Here is a 20,415-nt window from a genome sequence, read left to right as displayed (position 1 = left end):
AATTTCACAAACACACAGACACACAAACACACACACACACACACACACACACACACACACACACACACACACACACACACACACACACACACACACACACACACACACACACACACACACACACACACACACACACTCACACACACAACGTATGTATACAATGATAACACATGATGATCACATGTTTTTATCTTTTCAAACGGCACACAGAAACAGAAAAGAAAGACAGTTTAACAGGATGTAAGGCATCAGCTTTATTGTAAAGAGCAACCTGTATAGAAAAAAAGCATCAACGTGGTACATCATTCAAAAACAGCAAAAAGAAGGTGTTCCTTTACACAAACCATTTTGACTTTGAAAGTCAGATGTGTAAGCTACAGAGAGTCCGATATGTAAGCGAGTCCCAGCACCTTCTTTTTTACGATGACAAGAGGTGTCCCACCACAGATAACAGCAGCTCCACTGGAAGCCAGAGTTGTTCCATATGGAGATGCTGTTACAGCTGGTGAGACCCACAGACAAGGCACAGCTGACGGAGCATGAGAACATGGAGGTGGTATTTATTTCATTACATTGTTGGTTGTATAGTTTCCTCTAGAAAAATGAGAAAAAAGGTGGTAGTAACACCAAGTCTTTGGAAATATCATAGGGTGTGATTTAAAAAAACAAAACATTTTCCTTTATGTGATTATGTTCATTTGACAATTAAAATATACATTGAACCACCAACCTACCTCAGTGGGTCCAAACACTAAAACAGATTTACATGATGGAACAAATGACTGTGACTCACAAGTGAAATGGACCCTTTTAGACAAAGATGGACTTGTGTTTCACTGTTCCTAGTGGGATGGGTTGTTATAACAAAACGGTGTTATTAGAACAAAGTATCACTGAAAATGCTTTTGTTATCTTTATGTGCACAGTAACTGACCTTGCTCTGCTGCAAATGCCCTGCTTTTGTAAACGTCTCTTTCTTTCTTTTGAGGTCCTAGGTCAGGAAATGTTCTGTTTTGTAAAAAAAGAAAAATGTATGGAAAATTAAAAATGTATTGTAATTTATTGATTGTATTGTTCTTGTCAATTTAAGTTTTATTAGTGTTTGTTCTCATTTGATATATGTTTTTTAACTGTGTTTTAAATGTTAATTGTTTGTTCGATGTTGAGTCATGTCAAAGGAGATTTTTTTCTTTGTGACAGATAATAAAGCTTATCTTATAAAAAGCCACTCCCCAACAACAAAAACAACTATTGAACATGCCCCTCTTTGTTGTGTGTGTGTTATAAAGTATAATTGTCCCAATACCTTAAACCTGCCAGATCCCAATAACGTTGCAAAGTTAAGAACTTGACAATACTACAAATTTGAACTCCATGGCTCCTGTGTGATAAAGTTTGACATGTGAAATAATGCTGCCCTCTTTTGGTCGGGCACCAACGACTACATGAAATCTAATCATTTTACTGCATATTTTTATCTGAGCCCTTGTGATAATTCCACCCACACCTAATAAAAAGGTTTGTAAAATATAATCCAACATAGTCTTACATCTTCTGATCTTGGGTTTTACTGCTTCTTTGAAACATGTTACCCTTATGACACCAATAAAATCAGGGTCAGTCACTCAATGAAAGTGAGATAGGAGTCAGGAGGAAGTGCTTTTCCTGCAAATATATCTTGGCCTTTAGACCATCAAAATTAATATTTTACACACAGGCTTTGATATGGCTTCTAACATAAGTAATAAACATGAGTGTGCATCTTTTACTTGTGTAAACCTCATCCCATCCCATAATCCCCCCTACTTTATCCAGGCTGAGCTTTGACCCTTAAACCTCTCCTTCCTTGAAAAACATGGCCATAAAGCAATTTAAGGGTAGACTGAAGAGACCTTCACTCCTGTTGTCTCCTTGGACTTTGCCCACCCAGATATATATTTTTACCATATAATTACACCGTGAAAGTGGAGAATCAGTATTGTGAATCTCAGCGCTAAAATAAGAATGAATGTGTTAATCATAAAGTCTGCAAAAAACGTATCATCTGGTCAGTTTTGTGACAGAAAATCATATTTGAGAATAAATATAACATTTTTAAGAAAGACTTTTGAGATGCATGGTTGACCTCAACACTAAAATAGACACCTTCACTGGTACTCTTTAGACAAGAGTATATTTCAGGTCAAATCTATCGAGATAACCTCCTATATCCTGAACAGATCATATTATATCCATTTTAGGATTCCTGTGGAAAACAGTTATAATTGTTTATGAATATATATATATATATATATATATCAATTAAACCAACTATGCACGTTGCCTGGCAACTAATATATCAGGAAAGCATTTGCAGTTTCATCAATTTTTCACTCATTCATAAAATTCCCTTGATAACCATTTTGCATCTGTCTTCATAACCACTTACTTCCCTTCAAATGAGACAGAAATGTTGCTTAAAGGATGATCTGTGATTGAAATGTTACTAAGCAGAAGAAAGTAATGCTTAGGTTTCAGGAGTGGATGCACAGATAATATTCAATACAAAATTACACAATTTTCTTGCTGTAAACACACATTACAACTGTGGTATATATGCCCCATCAATAAAATGTAAAGTGAATAAATTGAAAGGTTTCTTTGATTTCCAATTCTCAGTTGATTAGCCACATTTAAATGTACAAAAAAGGTTCATACTCACCAAGTAAGGCTCATTTCAGTCATTAATTATAAATAGGAAGTCAGAAAAAGGGAAATAAGAATGAAAAACATCAGGTGAAAGTGTGAGGAAAAGCAAGACAGAAACGGTATAGGGTAAAAACAGGTAGTGGGTGAAGAGGAGAGACAGAAGTGAGCAGGCTGAGGCAGAAGTTGGTCCCTGAGTATGGCAGACTCCTGAATGAGAGCGGCTTAAGACTGCGTGGGGGAGAGAAAAATTAATCATTAAACTCACTGTAAATATGTAACAGACCAAACCTTCTCGTAAAAGTCAGCAAATTGCGTTTTGTTTGAACACCCACTGACAAAATCATTCAAGATGGAGAGCAGCCAATAAGTAAAGCCATCTATAGCATATCAAATCTGCCTTCTCACACATAGGCCTTTCTATGCACTTTATCACTATTTCCTGCCTCTGCGGTCACATTTTACAAAAACTATACACATCCAACTCATTGAAGACAGATTCAATTATAATTAAATGCTAATAACTAAATGGAGAGGAAATAAAACACAGCTCTTAAACTCAAGAAGCATATGGCAAGTCTTTGTATATAACACACCACAAAGACACATTTAGATAACATTTAAAACAGTAATTTAAGAGATCAAAGCTAAAAAGGCTACAATACATTAAAAGGCAGTGAATGTGCAGTAAGTGCAAGAAGAAGAAACTAAGTACTATTGATTTAGTAAAGGGCTGAGGCAAACAGAGAACTGTTCGGCCTTGATTTAAAAGAACAGAGATTGGCAGCGGACAATGTTCCTTATGATAAATAAAAACTGAATGCTGCTTCATCATGTTTAGTTTTGTCTCTGGGGAAAGAAAGCAGAAAGATTAAAAATGTGTTTTGGCCCAAACCATTTGAGACAAAAACATTTGCAGATTCTGTTTTATAATACAAAATGCGATCAATTAATATTAATAAATTAGGATGTATTGTTATGGAAAATACAAACGTTATTATTATTTCAATTGCAACCCAAAACCAGGAAGTAAACATGGTAAATCAAAATTGATCCCCTTTTATTAGCTGAGAAGCAAGATTAAAGTAATAAACACATAAACGTTTCATAAGTATAGTTCAATAAGGATATAATATATACTATTCTGAAGTGAGCAGTTTTGAGTAATTCGTATTTGTTCTGTTGGCAAATGGCAGTTAAATATATTCTGATGTTGATAATGTTGTACTTACTTAAATGAAAATATTGGATACAATTTTGTTCTGGTGATTAAGTAAAATAACTGGGTACTTCCTCTAACTAAATGATTATTTAATACATTGAAAAATGCTCAAATTGTCCGTTAAGAATGATCGCAACACAAAAAAAACGCTTTTCTCCTTCGGTGCTGTTTGACCTATGCGGGTTCCCCTACAGTTGAAGCGGTGTTGACTTGATGTGTGAGTAGCTAACTAACGTTGTCTCCATTAATATATTAGCTAATATTAACTCTGTACGATATAAAATAACATATGTGTGGCTTTACGTGTAAATACAAACACACATTAATAGTTAAAGTGACGGAGAGCTTATAAGAGTTCCTGGTCGTTTCTAATCGAGCTAACAGGCGAGGCTTCTCAGCTAGCTTTCGCAATTCGAACGTTAGCCACATTAATGCTAATTTCAGCACTAACAACGATTTGTATTATAATTAATAGGAAAAATAAGAAGTTATACTTATGATATTAAATACTTACAACTACAGATCACTGGTTAACATGTATTGTGTCAGGCTGCTGGCCGAATACATGTTAATATTTGTTTCCATAGTGCTATATTCTGACTAACGTACCATGGTAATGTTAATGTGAGTTAGCTCCTTTACACAAAAAGCCATGAGCTGTTGTGTTGATTTAAGATATCGATTCATGTTATCACAAAAGGGGCTTGGCTAAATATTGTGAATTACTTTATTATTCTTATTAGCAAATCGCAGTAGGGTAACAACAATATGTCCAATTGAAAGATGATGACTGTGTTTGTCTATACAATGTGTTTCAGGTCAAAATGGCAGAGCTAACAACACTAGAGAGTCTGATGGAGATGGGCTTCGACAGAAACAGAGCGTGAGTGATACCAAACCCCAAAATACATCCTGGCTAATTTAAGTGTTAGATTTGAGACGACTTTCAAGGAAGTGAAAGTGAAACCGGCAACGTTTTATGCATTTGATTGGACTTTTTTTTTTTTTTTAAATTTATAAATCTAATGTCTTAATTACTCCCTAAATGTTAAAATTACAACCTTAAATATTAAGGACTATGGGAACTTGGGTAGGTACCCACCTTGTGTTGCTGTTACAAATACATGACTGATTGAATGTTAGGAAAGAGTATCTGTTGTATAAGAAACAATAGGTCAAATACAGGCAGGCTATTTGTAACTTAAGAGCAAACGACACCAGATTCCCAATGGAAGATATGAAGGGCTGGATAGAAACCGGAGTGTCACAACCTTTGTATTGCCAATCGCTTGACATACAACTATCATATTTTGTTTCAATGTAAGAAAGAAAGCATAATAAATGTTAAAAAAAGGTTCACCGAAGTATTATTTGAAACCGTCCATTCTTTTTTTAAAAATACGTATTGTTAATGGAATAAGGTAAGCCAACATTTATTTAAAAATAAGGGCGTTTTTCATTTAATTATTTATGTAAAATGTGTAGGCGCGCCGTGTTCCATCTTTTGTTATTATCATATGGCCACATTGTGCTACATACCATGCGATCCGTAGCTATTTATTTCAATAAAACTGTGTAACATTGTAATAAACCTGTCTGTCCTGTTTTCAGGGAGAAGGCGGTAGCCAGCACAGGGAACCAGGGAATAGAACAAGCCATGGACTGGTGAGTGACACACACACAAAACATATCAGTGTTGAACTGACGCGTGGACACGGTCCTCTATCATCACCGAAGGTCCCACTCCCACGTCTCTCTCCTAAAACCCTCCTGTGCTACTCTTTCCCCGGCATACTATGGACTCTTTTCCTTAACAAAGTAAGTTTGCAGCCCTCATCTTTACTGTTTGTTTTCTCCTCAGGTTAATGGTACATGAGAGCGACCCAGACATCGATGAGCCCTTCGTGCCGCCTGTAGGGAATGTGGTGGGGGGAGCAGCCGTCACCCAGTCCCCCACAGACGAGCCGTCAATAGCAGACCCCGCTGAAGGTAAGGAAGAAGCAGACATTAAAGCCACCTAGGCATGCACAAAATGACACCTTCAATTTGTAAATGTAAGGTATATAGTGTCATTTTGTGCATCAGGTTGACGCATGGATTAAAGGCAAACACATTATAGTTAACAATGAGTTATTTATAGCAGGATATGATATTATCCATGCTGCCCATAGCCAACCCTGTTCAATAGCATGTTTTTCCATCTATAAGCAACATCTAAGCCTGGCTGTCCCAGTTCATTTCAACTGAACAATATATGAGTTCAGTTAGGAGTCAGGAGGTTAAATGGTAGCTTCACTTGATTATTTTCTATGTCAGTGTTCAGTGGTGGAGGTTTTCTGCTTTGTGGTGTAAGGTGTGTAGGTTAGCAGCATTATACTTTTAGCTTTCAGTCATGGTTGACATTTAAACCCCACACAATACAACACATCCCTTTTATCTTCATTCACTTTCTCATGTACATTTGTTTGGGCTGCAGGGACAGCAGGTGGAGACGGCAGCATCGATGTTGATGACCCTTCAAAAGTGCCATTGTCAGAGGAGGAGAGACTTGAGCAAGTGAGAAGGTAAAAGTGCACACAACTATTTGATATTTGATCACTTAAAATATAATCTATGGTCATGAGTTTGGCAGCCTAACAAAAATAGAAGTACTTTATTTTCTGTTTATTTAACCCTCATTATATCAAAGTGCTAACATCTTTCGTCTGTTTTTCATTTAGGCTAGAGGAGCTGATGCGGCTGAAGCAGGCGGAGAGACGAGAGCGAGAGCGGGCAGAGGAGTTGGAGCGGGAGAAGCAGCGGAGGAAAGACGGCCAAGAGCTGCAGCATATTCGCCAGAAGCTGCAGGATGATGATATGAAGAAACTCAGCGATCAGCGCATGAAAGAGAAGATGGAGGACAAAATGGCGAGGTAAGAGATTCATGACAACACAGTATTATTATTATTATCTATCTATTTACACTCGGTAGTAGTAACAGCACTTTTCATTGACCACAATCTATGTTTTAACAGGAATTAAAATAATAATGTACTTTAACATCTCTAGAGGTGTTCACTCTCCCTGTTTTCCTTTCAATACAAATATTTTCCCAAATACGGAAATGACTATTTGCAGTCTTATCTCTTCCTCGTTATAATGTATGAGTGCAAAAGAAGCAATTCAAAAACACTGAGCGAAGACCAGAAATGAGTGACATGTTCAAATGCAGTCAGACAGAGATGCTTTTAGGTTAAATCAGCATCAAATTAGTCGATCTAACTTTACAACACTCCACCACTGTCAACGTTTGCAACTACTCTAAGTATTTAATGCCTGTTACTGTGGGCGTGTCTTTTTTTCCCATCAGGCAAAGGGTTAAAGACAAGATTGCACGAGACAGAGAGGAGAGGGCACAGAAGGTAAGCCCAGCCATTGTTCACCTCCTTCCTTGTAACATTCATTTAGTTTAATTTGCTACTGATGTTGGAACCAGTAACAACTTATTTTTTATCCATTAAGTTTGGAGTTGTTTCCCCCGCGAGCACGGCGACATCGTCCCAACCTGCCCAGCCCACCCCCCCGTCCCCCACCAGTCACGGCCCTCCACCCACTAAGAAGGAGTATGACGAGTCCAGGATACAGGTACAGACACACACACACGCTCCTCACAACACTTCAGCAAGACAATAATTCAAAGTTGTGTAATTAGTTGTTAATATTTCTCAATTGCCGGTTTTCTTTTCTGCTTCTTCCCGCTGCAGATACGCCTGCTGGACGGCTCCACCCTCACGGCGGTGTTCAAAGCCCAGGAGCCGTTGGCGGCCGTGCGCGTCTACGTGCAGGTGAACGGCAACACACCGGAGGGTCAGGACTTCACACTGCTGTCCCCGTACCCCCGCAACGAATACACCGAACTGGACATGGAGAAGCCCCTCAAGGAACTGGGTGAGCACCGGGCGTTTACTCTTATGGCTCTACGAAATGTAAACTATTCGAATGGACCTTTTGAATGTCTGTTCTCATTTCTCTCATTTCTATTTCTTTTTGTTGTTTTTCTCTCTATATAAATGTTATATATGGTGATGTTTGACTGCCCCATTAATACAGATGTGTTCCTTCCTTTGTTTGCGGCAAAAGGTTTTCTAAGAAAGGCTTAACGCCAACAAATGTGGATTTTGACTTTTGTACTTTTCATCACCCTGAAGTAAAAATGCTATGATCACACTAGTAGGACACAATCCTACTTAGCCACTGCGGATATCTAATGATTCTACAAATAGTACAATACTTATCATACTAGTTAGCTAAAGAGAATCAATAGATGTAGGGTTCAAACATTTTTTGCAGAATTTGAATGTTGATCTAGAATTAAATTCCAACACAATTAATAAAGCAATGTACTATTCGTCACAGCCCTAAAAAAAAAGAAGAATTTAATCTCAGTGTTTGTGACAATAGTTTTTGTATTTTAGTGTCTGCATGGACCTTAAAGTGCCCGCAGCTCCACACACTCCCAGTTTCTGACCTTTTGTTCTGTGTCTCTCCTTTGTGTCTCTGTAGGTCTGGTGCCTTCAGCTGTGCTGGTTGTTATCAAAAAGTGAGATCAGGAGGGTCCGCTCTGTGAGCCTACCTCACCACTTCCACTGCAGAAACACAGGAGACACAGGAAGCAGATTGAACCGGGAACAGAGCCTCCACCTTTCAGTATCACTCAGCAAGCCAGCTAACTGACCTGAAGCAGAGAGGAAGCTGTGTGTAACTACTTTAAGAAGTGTAACTCACTGACTGCTGCCCTTTGCCATGCTGGGCGTATAGATTGTTTTGTGTGCAATGACTTATGGACTTTTAATTCAAGTGAAGATAGCTGGCTTCTGACGGATACTGATGCATTTATATGAAGTATACAGAATCTTTCAATTTTAACCTGATCCTTACAAAGCAAAGTACCACGGAGACCTACCCGATCGCTTCTGAAAGGGCCTTACATTTTATCTCTTGATCTTCCTGATTTTGTCATGCTCTACTTTGCTAGTTTTTTTTTTTATATAAGTTAAAATGTATGGACGGGTATGTCTGCATTATCACCAAGAATCTACTTAAATAAAGCCGACTCTGAGAAATATGATGGTGGACTGGAATTTCTAACAATCACTTATTCAACCTTCTTTAAAATAAGTCTGTCAAAGAATTACCTTGAAAAGACTCAAAGCAGTGATTGATTGCATACACACCTGGATTTTGGGTCTGAAAGTGTTTGGGTCTGAAAGTGCCCAGCTGTTAAGGGGAAGTTATATAGCCTTTTTACAAAATGAAACTAAATGTGATACTACAGATGTAAGCCTTCAGTAGGATCAAATAGTTTGGGGGTTAATGGAAAGGAAATGAAAGAAACTACAGTGAGACAGTTTAACATCGTTGAAGTCATTTCATGGGATTTGTTGACTGAAAAAAAAAATCAGCATCCTTTTAACAAATGTATTTACCACATACAACATATTGTGCACACTTAACACGGTTGTTTTTCAGCAAAGATATTTGTCAAATTCATCATGTTTGACTTCTAAAGATATAATGAGTGGTAAATGTTAGGGATTTTATTGAACTATTTAAAATTGGAACATGCTTAAAAATACTAGCGAGCATCTGCAGTACACTTGTTTAGGATATTAGACATCTAGTGAACTGGAACTCTGACACACAAAGGACACACTTTTGGTTGGTAGCACCTGACAGAAATGTAAGGGATGTATTATCAAAGGGAACAGGGGAAGATCACAGCCTCTGTAACCCACCTGCTTTAAGATGATTAAACTGACAACTTTATGATGATCACATTTTCCTAAAGTTCCTGCTGACATGAATTCGAGGTGATGCACACTAACTCTTTCCCAACTATGAAGAAGACGCTGCTGTAGAAAAGAGCAGCCAAGAGATTTATTTTCACAATTAATGAGGTTGATTTTTCTCCCTCAGTATGGAAGTACAAGCAAACAGACACGCGACACAAACAGCACTGTTGTGACACACTATAAAACACCTTTATATACATTAGAAAAAACAACAAATAGCCTACTCTGGAATGGTACAAAATATTCGATCACACATGACCTGTAAAGTTGGATGACTTTTAAACCAGAGCGATGGGGCTGGGTTTGCAAACAATTACAAAAATATTTCTGATTAAAATTGAGAGACACTGATGCACTGAGAGTGTCACCGTTTCCTTTCCTCATATCTGCACCCCTCCCTCAGAATCAACACTGAAATTACACGACATGCTAAAAGAGCTCATCTCCCGCCTCTCATTCAATTCATTCCAGGACAGTGAGGCGACTCACGGATGGGACGGAGAGGAAAGGATGATTTGTTTTTTATCATGTGGACCGGTAGGACTGCGTGGTTCAGTTTGTTGTTCAGCTGAGGACTCATCCTGGGTCAAAACGTTTCCTGTGTTTTTTTTGGTGTCACAGTCACAGTTGTCCCCTTTAGCTGGGAGGATAATAGCCTTGGTTGTAGTTCCAGTTCTGGTATCCGTAGCTGCCGTACTGCGGTTGCTAAAAACAAATCAGAACAAACAGGAAATAAGGTACACAGAACCAGGGTTGTTGTTGTAAACTAAAAAAGCAGTGAAAAATAAAATGGCAAACAAACTCAACTGAACCGATATTGCCTGGCTAAAGATGTATATAAAAAAGAGAGAAGCATAAAAAACTCAACAAGATTACTTTGAGGTTTTGACAAGAACATGATTTATGTTTAGGGATGGGTATCGTTTGAAATGTATCGATTCCGATTTCGATTCCGGTTCTGCTTATCGATTCCGGTTCTTATCGATTCCCCGTTTCGATTCCAAAATTGTAAAATAAAGAGGTCAAACGTTTAGATAACAAAAATATATTTATTCTTAAAAGCTTTAACTGAAATTGTTACTAAAAAATATACATGCAATACAAATGTATTGCACAATAGCTGTGCTTTATTTTAACTGAGCTATGCCTGTGGCAAGCTATTAACAGGCATTACACTTTGCCTTTTCTTTTTCTTTTTTAGTGTAGTGGAGCCTCACTTCAGAGTGTTTACCGCGACCTATCTTTGGTGTTATGAAGTGACTGAGCTCGTGAAATGTCTACGGGAGGGCGGGGGAGCATCGCTGCGGGGCAACTGTGGACCTCTGTCGCCTGTCAGCGCAACTTACATGATGCAGTTTAAAAAAATGAAGGGCGGTGCCGGCCGTCAGCGTACCGAGCCGGCCGTCAACGGCCCGCTGACGACCGGCCGTTCTGTGATTCTCCAGGTCCGCCCTGTATTCCACCGGGTCACCGCAGCACCGCGGTGCAGACGGACCCGCTGGAATACAGGGTCTACCGCGTTTAGGAACCGTTAAGCAGAACCGAAATTGTGTATTTTGTATGGGTACCCGGTAACCGGCATTTTCTTATCGGTTCTCATCTGGAACCGAGTTTCGGTTCCCAACCCTATTTATGTTAATAATGTATTGTATTAGAAGTAAAGTAAAATGGTACCAATAACAACAAGCTCTTTGGGGCAAACCTTCAAACGGCCAAACGTTTTATGTACCCCAATTTCTACTGCCTAATGTCTTCCAGAGTGTCGCTTCAATAGTTGACGTAAGGTAATGGTCAAATAATCAATATACCAGTTTTTGTCTGAGCAGCATCATTAAGCAAAGTTAAAGGAAATACTTTAATGAATAATCTTTGTGTAATGTGCTTGCATTCATCTGTACAATCTTTATTCCTAAATGCTTCTGTGTTCATGTTAATACTCCAGCCTGAACAGTGATGTGACTACACTCTCCACCCTACCTGGTACCAGCTGCTGTATCCCCCGTATCCGGCCTGAGCGCTGGCGTCAGCGCCCATCACGGGGGGCGGGGGGGTGGTGATGGGGACATGCGGCATGGTGGGCGGATCTTGTGCAGACACAGCAACAGCCGAGCCGTCTTCACTTTTCATCAGCTTCTCTGTTTCCTCATCTCTAAAAGTCACATTTTACAAATGATTTAAATGCATTGGTGTGTTGGTTGAGATAAAAAAACATCAGAAGGGCACAATATCAATAAAATGAAAACTGATTTTAGACTATTTCTGGATTTATATTTGAAAAACGTTAAGAAATAAATTGTCCTAGGACTGAAGGTTAGACAAAAAGCTTTGTTCAAACTCAGAAAGAAACATAATTAGTTTCCCTTCAAAATAAAAGCAACACAATTGAATGTAGAAAGCTCACTTCTTTTTCTATACATCTAGGAGCTGCAGAAAGTTACATTCTTTAGAAGTTGCTAACATCTAAATGACATAAAACAAATCAAAGTCAATGGATTTACCCGTTCTCTGCTTCCCTCTTGGTTCCGCCCAGCTCCTTGAGCAGTTTCTGGTGCTCCTCGTAGACGGACAGCACGCTGCAGAGGAAGCAGAGACCATCAGGTACAACACTCAGGTCAGAGAGGAAGCTTTATACGCACAGGAGACCTATGTTGACCTCTGACCTCTCTATAGAGTTGCTGTAGTCCTCTGCGAACTGCAGGCCTCTCTGTGAGAAGAGGATCTTGGTGTGTGGGGCGAGGGGAGCGGCCAGAGCTCGCGTCACACACTCCTGCACCGCCTCGGCCGAGGGGTCGCCCGACACCTCCAGCTCCAGCAGGTTCAGGTGCAGCTTGTCGTTATCCTGAGAGACGGAGAACATTAAACACCAGAGTTACTTTGTGACTTGGGTTTTACCTTCTTGTTTTTGTTTTACTCCTGAAGGTACAAGTGTGATTCTGATCATTTTACCTGCAAAGTTTTACATTTTCATCCATTACCATTCAAAGTAGACATGGAATATAAGAAGGGAAATGGATAGGGATGCTACTAATGTATTAATTTTCATAAATCTACAAAACATTTGCTGAGACCTGGATATAATAATTTTATTTGACAGGAAGTCTATAAGAAAACCTGAATATTGATTCTACAATCAGTGATGCAAACACAGGTATGGTGAAAAAAGAGAGAACTATTCGAAGCAGAAAAAAAACAGCGTAATATACTGTGACAACCCTATGGTTGTCCACCAGTTGGTGCTGCTGTAACCTGTGTTTCTTGTAATCAGCAGTGATGGGACCCACCTGTGGCGCTTGATTCCAGGATATAAGAGGGCTGCAGAACAGGCTCTCTCTCAGCTGCCCTGCTCGGTGCAGCAGGACACCGCTCCTCTGTTCTGTTTTATTGTTGGTTGTAACCACTGTGTTGGATAAAATAAATGATTGTTTTGGGCAACTCCGGTGTGGAACTGTTGTCCTTATGTTGCAAGCAGAGCCAGCTTGTAACATATGGGGGCTCGTCCGATCCAAGAACCAGGTGATCGTTGTTTACTTGATTTGTTTGCCTTGATTGTGTAGACAGTTTGTTCCTGGTGTGGGGCATTAAGGAGTAGTTTTGGAATTACCTTTCCTGATAGGCATAAGCAACATCTCCTTCAGGGGAGCTTGTTGGTTTGTTATTTTTGTGCATAAACATGATTCGACATATTTTTGTCAGGGGTACACGTCCGTGGCTGTCTTGGTGAGTAACGGCTTCGCTGGGGCTTTACCGGGTCATTGGGTAAGTGTTTAAAACACCTGTCGTGGCATGCATGAAGACTAGGGTGAGACAAGATGGCTAGTATTGGGTAGGCAGTTAGATAGGGGAGAGGTATTCCAGAGTGAAAAAAAAAAATATATATTTATTTGTTTAGGTGTCTGTGCACCAGGTTCAAGGGAGTTTGCATAATCATGGCTACATTGACAGATTTTGTGAAGTGTCCCAGTGTGGAACTACTGGAAAAATGCACTAAAGACCAACTGTTAAAAATTGCAGAGCATTTTGAGGTAGACGTTCCAAAGCAGGGTCGTAAAGACACCATAGTGACTATGTTACAGGCCCAGTTGGTACTGCAAGAAGTTCTGCCAGCGGTGGCTGGCGATGATGGTTCCGAGGAGGAGTTGGCTGAGAAGGCAGCTATAAATCCGGAGCGGCAAAGAATTGCAGGTTTTTCTTTGTTTGACTTTGGTGAAATGACATTTGAACAGAGAAAGGAAATAATGCTGCTGCAGTACCAACAAGACAGTGAACGTGAGGAACGAGTAAGTGCTCGTGAGGACCGGGCTAGAGCTCGTGAACAGGAAACTGAGATGGAGCGTTTAAGGTTAACTACAGTGGTGCAGGAAGCTGAATTGCGACAAGAGCGTTACAAGTTGGACCTCATCCAAGAGGGTAAGCTTTCTTCTGGGGTGTCCCCAGCTACTTTTGATGTAGCTTATAACTTGAGGTTGTTACCGAAGTTCGAGGAGAAGACTGTAGATTCTTTTTTTGGACTTTTCGACAGTGCTCTGATTCAGAGAAAACATTGCTGTTACAGTGTGTGTTAACTGGTAGGGCTTAAGAAGCATTTTCTGCATTAAAGGGATAGTGGAAATCCGCGAATTTTGGGTTTAACTTATGTATTTTTATTAAAAATAAGCATAATAAACCATTTTTTTTTATTTCATGCGCCTAGTTTCATTTTATTTTCAATTTTACTGCGCCCTCTCAATGAAACGAAATACTTCGGGAATCGTCGGGAATCTTCGGGTGATGACGAGAGCTCAGGAAGACGGGCACAAACAATGGCGGACATTCAATAGCATTTGCATGTGAATAGCCGACCTTTATTATGGTGAATAGATGTGTTTTGTATGGCTGTAGTGCGACAGAAAAATTCTACGTGACACAACGACATTGGATTAACCTTGAGATGCGTTTTTATTCCGTTGAACACAACTTTTGATCACAAATCAAAAAAGGTAAGACGTAATTATTGTAATATTTTTGGAACCGGATGTTGTTTACTTTCTCTTTTCTGGCTGATAGCTCCAGGAATTCGAGGTCTTACAGTGATGACATTACATGTGTGGAATCTGTGGAGTCTCAGCTTTAAATCGTATATCTTGTTTGTGCAGTTAAGATAGTAATAAGGGCATTTCTACCGTGTGTTGTGTGTAAAAAAGCGTTAGCATTGTTTCGCTCAATGCTAATTCAAAGGCTTGGTATTACTCTTGTGTTTTTTCGAGCTAACAATTGTTCTTATTGTCAGTTAGCGGAGTTTCTTACCTTTTTAAAAGGGTATGAAACATTAATAGTTTCATAAATGTTAAGAAGCCCTGAGACATGTGAGAGAAAAAAAACTGTGGGAGGGGTCCACTGGGGGGACCTTCGGGCTTAACTGGTTAACAATGATTCATATTTGTAAAGGCTACAGGTGATCTTAAGATGCGTGAGCTATGCTTAGGGACCTACTAGTCAAGATTATTTGTGCGTAGGGGTGCATCATCTGGCGCCTGGTCCTGGTCATCCTCGCCATTGCCCATGCCGTGACCCAGATAGCAAAATATATTAATTCAACATTGGATTTTGGTTAGATTGGTTATTTTTGGTTGAGGTTGAAAAATCAATGTTGATTCGATGTGTTTTTACAAATACCATTTCAACGTTTGAAAAAATGTTGTTGAATCAATGTAATATAGATGCCGGTTTTTCAACGTTGAAATTCCCTACATTGAATTGACATTGTTTCAACGTGTGGCGCTATCCCCTCTCGGGCGAGATCATGACCCAGCGTCGGAGGCGGGGTCTGGTTCTTTCCTATGAGAGCTGCTGTGCATGAAGACAAAATGGCCCAATTTTTGAGAGCGAAACGTCACAGATTACCCGTCATGCCTGTTGCACATTGCACTTAATCTTGAAAGCACGTTGGTCACGTGAAAGAGCGTACACCTCAGGGTGTGGAGGAAGGCAGGCAGTTCAGTTGCCGCCAAGCCGCCTGAAGAGAAGAGACCGATATCACAAATCGGTAAGAAATGTAACGTGACCGTTGTGCATGCCTACTCTATATATTCACCTCAGTTACACCCTGTTATGTTTTTTAGGCTATTCAGAGCGCAAAAGAGGGAACTAATTACTTATAATAATATATATCATCAACGAATTTAACGTCGTTCATCCCATGACGCAGTTGATATTTTATTGCCCTGACTAGCACCTAGCTAACGCAGCGCTAGCTAACATAATCTGACATTAAACTCTACCATCCTACAGAAATTACATAAAGTGTCCACTGATGCAGTCAAGCTAAAGCATTATTTAGGATATTTGGGTGAAATTGTGCATATTTTTTGTTATAATATAGCCTATATCATAAATTAATTAAACAGTTCATCGCATGACGCAGTTGATATTTTCTTGCCCTGGCTAGCACCTAGCTAACGCAGCAGATACACTAGCTAACACAATCTGACATTAAACTACCATCCTACTAGGGATGCCAGCGATTCATCTATTATTCGTTACAGTCTCCATAATCGAAGATTATTTTTAAAATTCGATTTTATTTATATATCTTTTTATTATTTATGTTTTTTGTTTTGTTTTCTGGCTTAGTTTCAACCAAAAATATAGACTAATAATAGTAATGGTATTAATAATTGTAAATGGCCATTGGTCACAACACCAGTTTTGACTGTAAAACTTGGAGGAAGCCAGCAGCAGCTTGCACCGACCCCGCCGATTTTGATCATGGTCAGTTTCTGGCATCCCTACATCCTACAGAAATTACATCAAAGTTGGTCTGATACAGTCAAGCTAAAGCATCATATAGGATATTTGGGTAAAATGTATGTCCTAGGGGTCCTGGACTCCTGGTTGAAGACCCATGGAATAAAACGTGTAATTCTAGGGAATTTCGTCAGTAGTTATATTTGCATTGCACCAGGGGGCTGATATATATTTGTACTGTTAGTTTATGCATACTGATTTTTAATCTGCTTTGTTTTCCTCCATTTTCAGGATTATACTACAAGACGAGTCAAGGGGATCACTGCAATACACAAGGCCAAGTAAAGTAATTATAGCAGCCTCACCTCGCTTTACCTAAGATGGCTTCTTATTGGTCTAAAAGACGTAGAGTCATCAGAACTGTAAGGGACATGGAGAAAGATATCCTTAAGGAATACGAGGAAACTCTTTATAATAACAAGTCACATTTAGACCCCTGTGTGAATAGGGAACCACCCTTCAGAATCTCACACGTTTCCCAACTAGATACACCACTAGCTTCCCATGTACACATGGAAAATGATCATACTGATGGTAGTTTAGCTGGAGATGATGTTGAATCAGATCATGTACAAATGGGAAATGATCATACTGATGGTAGTGTGGCTGGGAATGTTGAATCAGATTCTGACTCCGACAGCCATGACGAGCATCAGCCTAGTCAGGATCTGCTTATGAGGAGCCTAAGATATTGGGCAACATCCTACTCAATCAGTCTGGTTGCTTTGTCTGCTCTGCTGTCCATCTTAAAGCTTTTTCACCCTATGCTCCCTAAGGATGGAAGAACTCTGCTTGGAACACAACATGATGTTGCAACCACTCAAATGCAAGGTGGCGAGTACTACCATTTTGGATTGGTGCAAGGGATACTTTCACGATTGAAATGTTTGAGTTTACCAGTGAGCCTCAGAACGCTTACTTTACAGTTCAACATAGATGGTCTCCCTCTCTTTAAGAGTTCAAGACTTCAATTCTGGCCTATACTTGCAATTCTGAAATGTGATTATACTAAGTCCCCATTTATTGTCGGTATCTTTTGTGGTTTAAGCAAGCCCAAGTGTGTTGAGTATCTGCAGCAATTTATTAGCGACCTTAAAAATGTACTGGCTAATGGCGTTGTTCATAATGGTAACCGATTGAAAGTACTGGTTTCCTCATTTGTGTGTGATGCTCCAGCCAGAGCCTACGTTAAGAATATCAAGTCACATAATGGCTATTCAGGGTGTGACAAGTGTGATCAACATGGTGTGTGGAGGAAGAAAATGACTTATCCTGAAACAACTGTCAGGCTCAGGACAGACTCAAGTTATTGTGATATGATTGATGAAGAACATCACTTGAAACAGACACTCAGTCCTTTAACAGGGACAGTAAAGATGGTTTCTTCATTCCCAATAGATTATATGCACCTCTGTTGTCTTGGTGTGATGAGAAAACTGTTGAATATGTGGTTAAAGGGCAATCCAGCCAGTAGGCTTCCTTCACAAACTGTTAACAGTATATCAAGCAAACTGCTGGGGTTACATTCCCACACCCCTTGTGAATTCAATCGCAAGCCAAGGGGTTTGAATGAGCTGGATCGTTGGAAAGCTACAGAGCTCCGATCCTTCATACTGTCCCTGTAGTTCTGAAGGATTGCCTTCCCAGTGAGATTTATGACAACTTTATGTTGTTTTCAGTGGCCATGTATTTGTTTTTGTCTCCTGGAATTTCTGGCCAAAAGGTTGAATTAGCGCATAGATTGATTATTTCCTTTGTGGAACACTTTGGACAGTTGTATGGCAGGGATCAGATTGTGTTCAGTGTACACCAGCTTATACATTTAGCCGATGAATACAAACAATTTGGACCTTTAGATAATGTTTCAGGATTCCCTTTTGAGAATTATCTTGGCCAAATAAAGCATCTTTTACGCAAGCCACACCAACCTCTACAACAGGTGGTCAAAAGGTTGTCAGAACAGCCATGTTGTGAGGTTCCATTACCAACAGATGAACCAGTCTTACAGAAAATCCACACTGATGGTCCACTCCCTCAACATTTCGGTGTGCTGTACAGTACACAAAGGTCTCCAGTAGTCGTTTTACCTTGTCTACAAAGCAGGGGGATAATTGTATTGAGGTGGGACATAGTATTGCAGTAGTGCAGAATATAGTCCAGGAAGAAGATGAGGTATATGTGATCTACAAAAGGTTCAGACACCAAGAATCATATTACACTTATCCCTGCGAGTCCTCATGCATAGGTACATACAAGGTTAGAGAGTTGTATGACAATATCGGGGTTGGTAAACTTGGATGTATCAAACGTAAATGTGTTCTGTATCCAGAGTCAGAAGGAAATGGCCTCATAGCTATTCCAATAGCTCATATGCAGTAGCATACCGCTCATACTGCTGGGCGAGTAAATGACATCTTATGATTTATGAGCAGGTTTTTTTTTTAATCATTTACATTATTTCCTTTATTGTATACAGAATGGAAAGGGAGGTGGTGCTTTGGGTCGTTGTACTTTTTCCAAATGGCGGAGCTGCAACAGTTCTTGCCAGCTGGTTCAGTCTAAAGGAAGGTAAATTGTTATGGCCCCAAAAAACATGTATTTGAAGGCCCTTAAAGAACACATGACGGCCCATAAAGGATGGACCACATATGCGAATGTCCGGCTCTTGATTACTTGTGGTAAGTAGTCACTGCATTACTATTGTCTATTTTCAAGTGTATATAGGTATCCACACGTTTTATAGATGGCAGTTTGAATGTGTGTGTGGTGCCATACCACATATGACATACGTGTCACAAGTGAGACTAGTCAGTAAAATGTCATCCTGTTATTTTATGCTTTTTCTTTTACAGACTCATTGGAAAAGGCCAAACGATACGAAGAAAAGTATGTGAATACTGGATGTCCAACCACTGATCTGAGCTCTGAGGACGAAGCAGGTGAACGTGGGAAAAGAAGAGTAAGGTACAGTTGAATTCCTGTAGGAGGTCAGGTTCCATGTCTGGCCTGACTTTAACCCTTATCAAACAACGTCGCATTGATAAGAACCAGTATGCGTGCATAGGCTGGAACCAAAAGAACCCAACCGCTCATAAGATGCAATGGAAAAGTGGTCACAGCACTCCCAGTGTGGAGGAAGCAGGCTTAGGATGTTTACTTTGATCGCTCCCTCTTGAAATATATAATCCTTGGTTTCTGTGTAAACAATAAGTAAAACCCCCACCTCCAGTCCTGTGATAGACTAGTGTCATCTCTATGTGTACCTGTACGTCAAGCGGCCTCATTCTACAGAAATGGGCCATGGGGCAAATTAGTTCAATTAATGGGAATGTTGAATGTTTCATTTTTATTTTCCAGGCCAAATCCTGTGTACATGGAGTCAGATGGGGAGTCAGAAACCAGCTGTGTGAAGAGAAGATTTGCCAAGCCACCTGATGTTCATTGTCCTACAGTGCTCCCAGAACCCAGCCAGTACCCCTCAGGACCAACCCCAAATGCAAGCAGTGGTATGTCATTACTTATTAAAATGGCAGGAACAATATGTAATTGCATGTGAGCTTTAATTTACAAGCATTTAGTTCCTCCAACAATACATTCAAACATCAGTCATGTGATATGTGTTCAAAAGTTACAGCATCCATTATTCCTGTCTTTTGTTCCCTTTTAGCCTCTGGAGGAAGCCACTCGGAGGATGTTCTGTCAATTCACCAGGCTGACAATGGTAAGTGAACCACTTCACACTAGGGATCGACCGATATGGCTTTTTCAAGGCCGATACCGATTATTAGTAATCAACGAGACCGATAACCGATATTTGGAACCGATATACATTTGCAGTAATATCAGAAAATCTTGGTCTCAAAATGTAGAATAACACAAACTCCAACACAACTT

General features: G+C 39.8%; 2 protein-coding genes across 2 annotated transcripts in view; one reads left to right on the top strand and one right to left on the bottom strand.

Moving 5' to 3' along the window:
* The first annotated feature begins 4,045 nt into the window (after positions 1-4,045).
* Positions 4,046-9,011, top strand: ubxn1 (UBX domain protein 1). The gene is made up of 10 exons (XM_034211874.1): positions 4,046-4,124; positions 4,726-4,790; positions 5,519-5,572; positions 5,769-5,896; positions 6,384-6,471; positions 6,628-6,819; positions 7,257-7,308; positions 7,409-7,531; positions 7,651-7,834; positions 8,450-9,011. The coding sequence occupies exons 2-10, from the start codon at positions 4,732-4,734 to the stop codon at positions 8,488-8,490; spliced, it is 921 nt and encodes a 306-aa protein (XP_034067765.1). The 5' UTR covers positions 4,046-4,124; positions 4,726-4,731; the 3' UTR covers positions 8,491-9,011.
* A 588-nt stretch (positions 9,012-9,599) lies between these two features.
* si:ch211-114c17.1 (pre-mRNA-processing factor 39) overlaps positions 9,600-20,415 on the bottom strand; it is a 29,699-nt gene continuing 18,883 nt past the window's right edge. Inside the window, 4 exon segments of the mRNA XM_034211873.1 lie at positions 9,600-10,443; positions 11,716-11,887; positions 12,237-12,311; positions 12,399-12,577. Coding sequence (XP_034067764.1) covers positions 10,375-10,443; positions 11,716-11,887; positions 12,237-12,311; positions 12,399-12,577 — 495 coding nt within the window. The 3' untranslated portion in view covers positions 9,600-10,374.

This window comes from Gymnodraco acuticeps, unplaced genomic scaffold, assembly GCF_902827175.1.
Source record: "Gymnodraco acuticeps unplaced genomic scaffold, fGymAcu1.1, whole genome shotgun sequence".
NCBI lineage: Eukaryota > Metazoa > Chordata > Actinopteri > Perciformes > Bathydraconidae > Gymnodraco > Gymnodraco acuticeps.
Note: the sequence above shows the minus strand (reverse complement) of the source record. Positions and strands in the feature narration are given on the sequence as shown.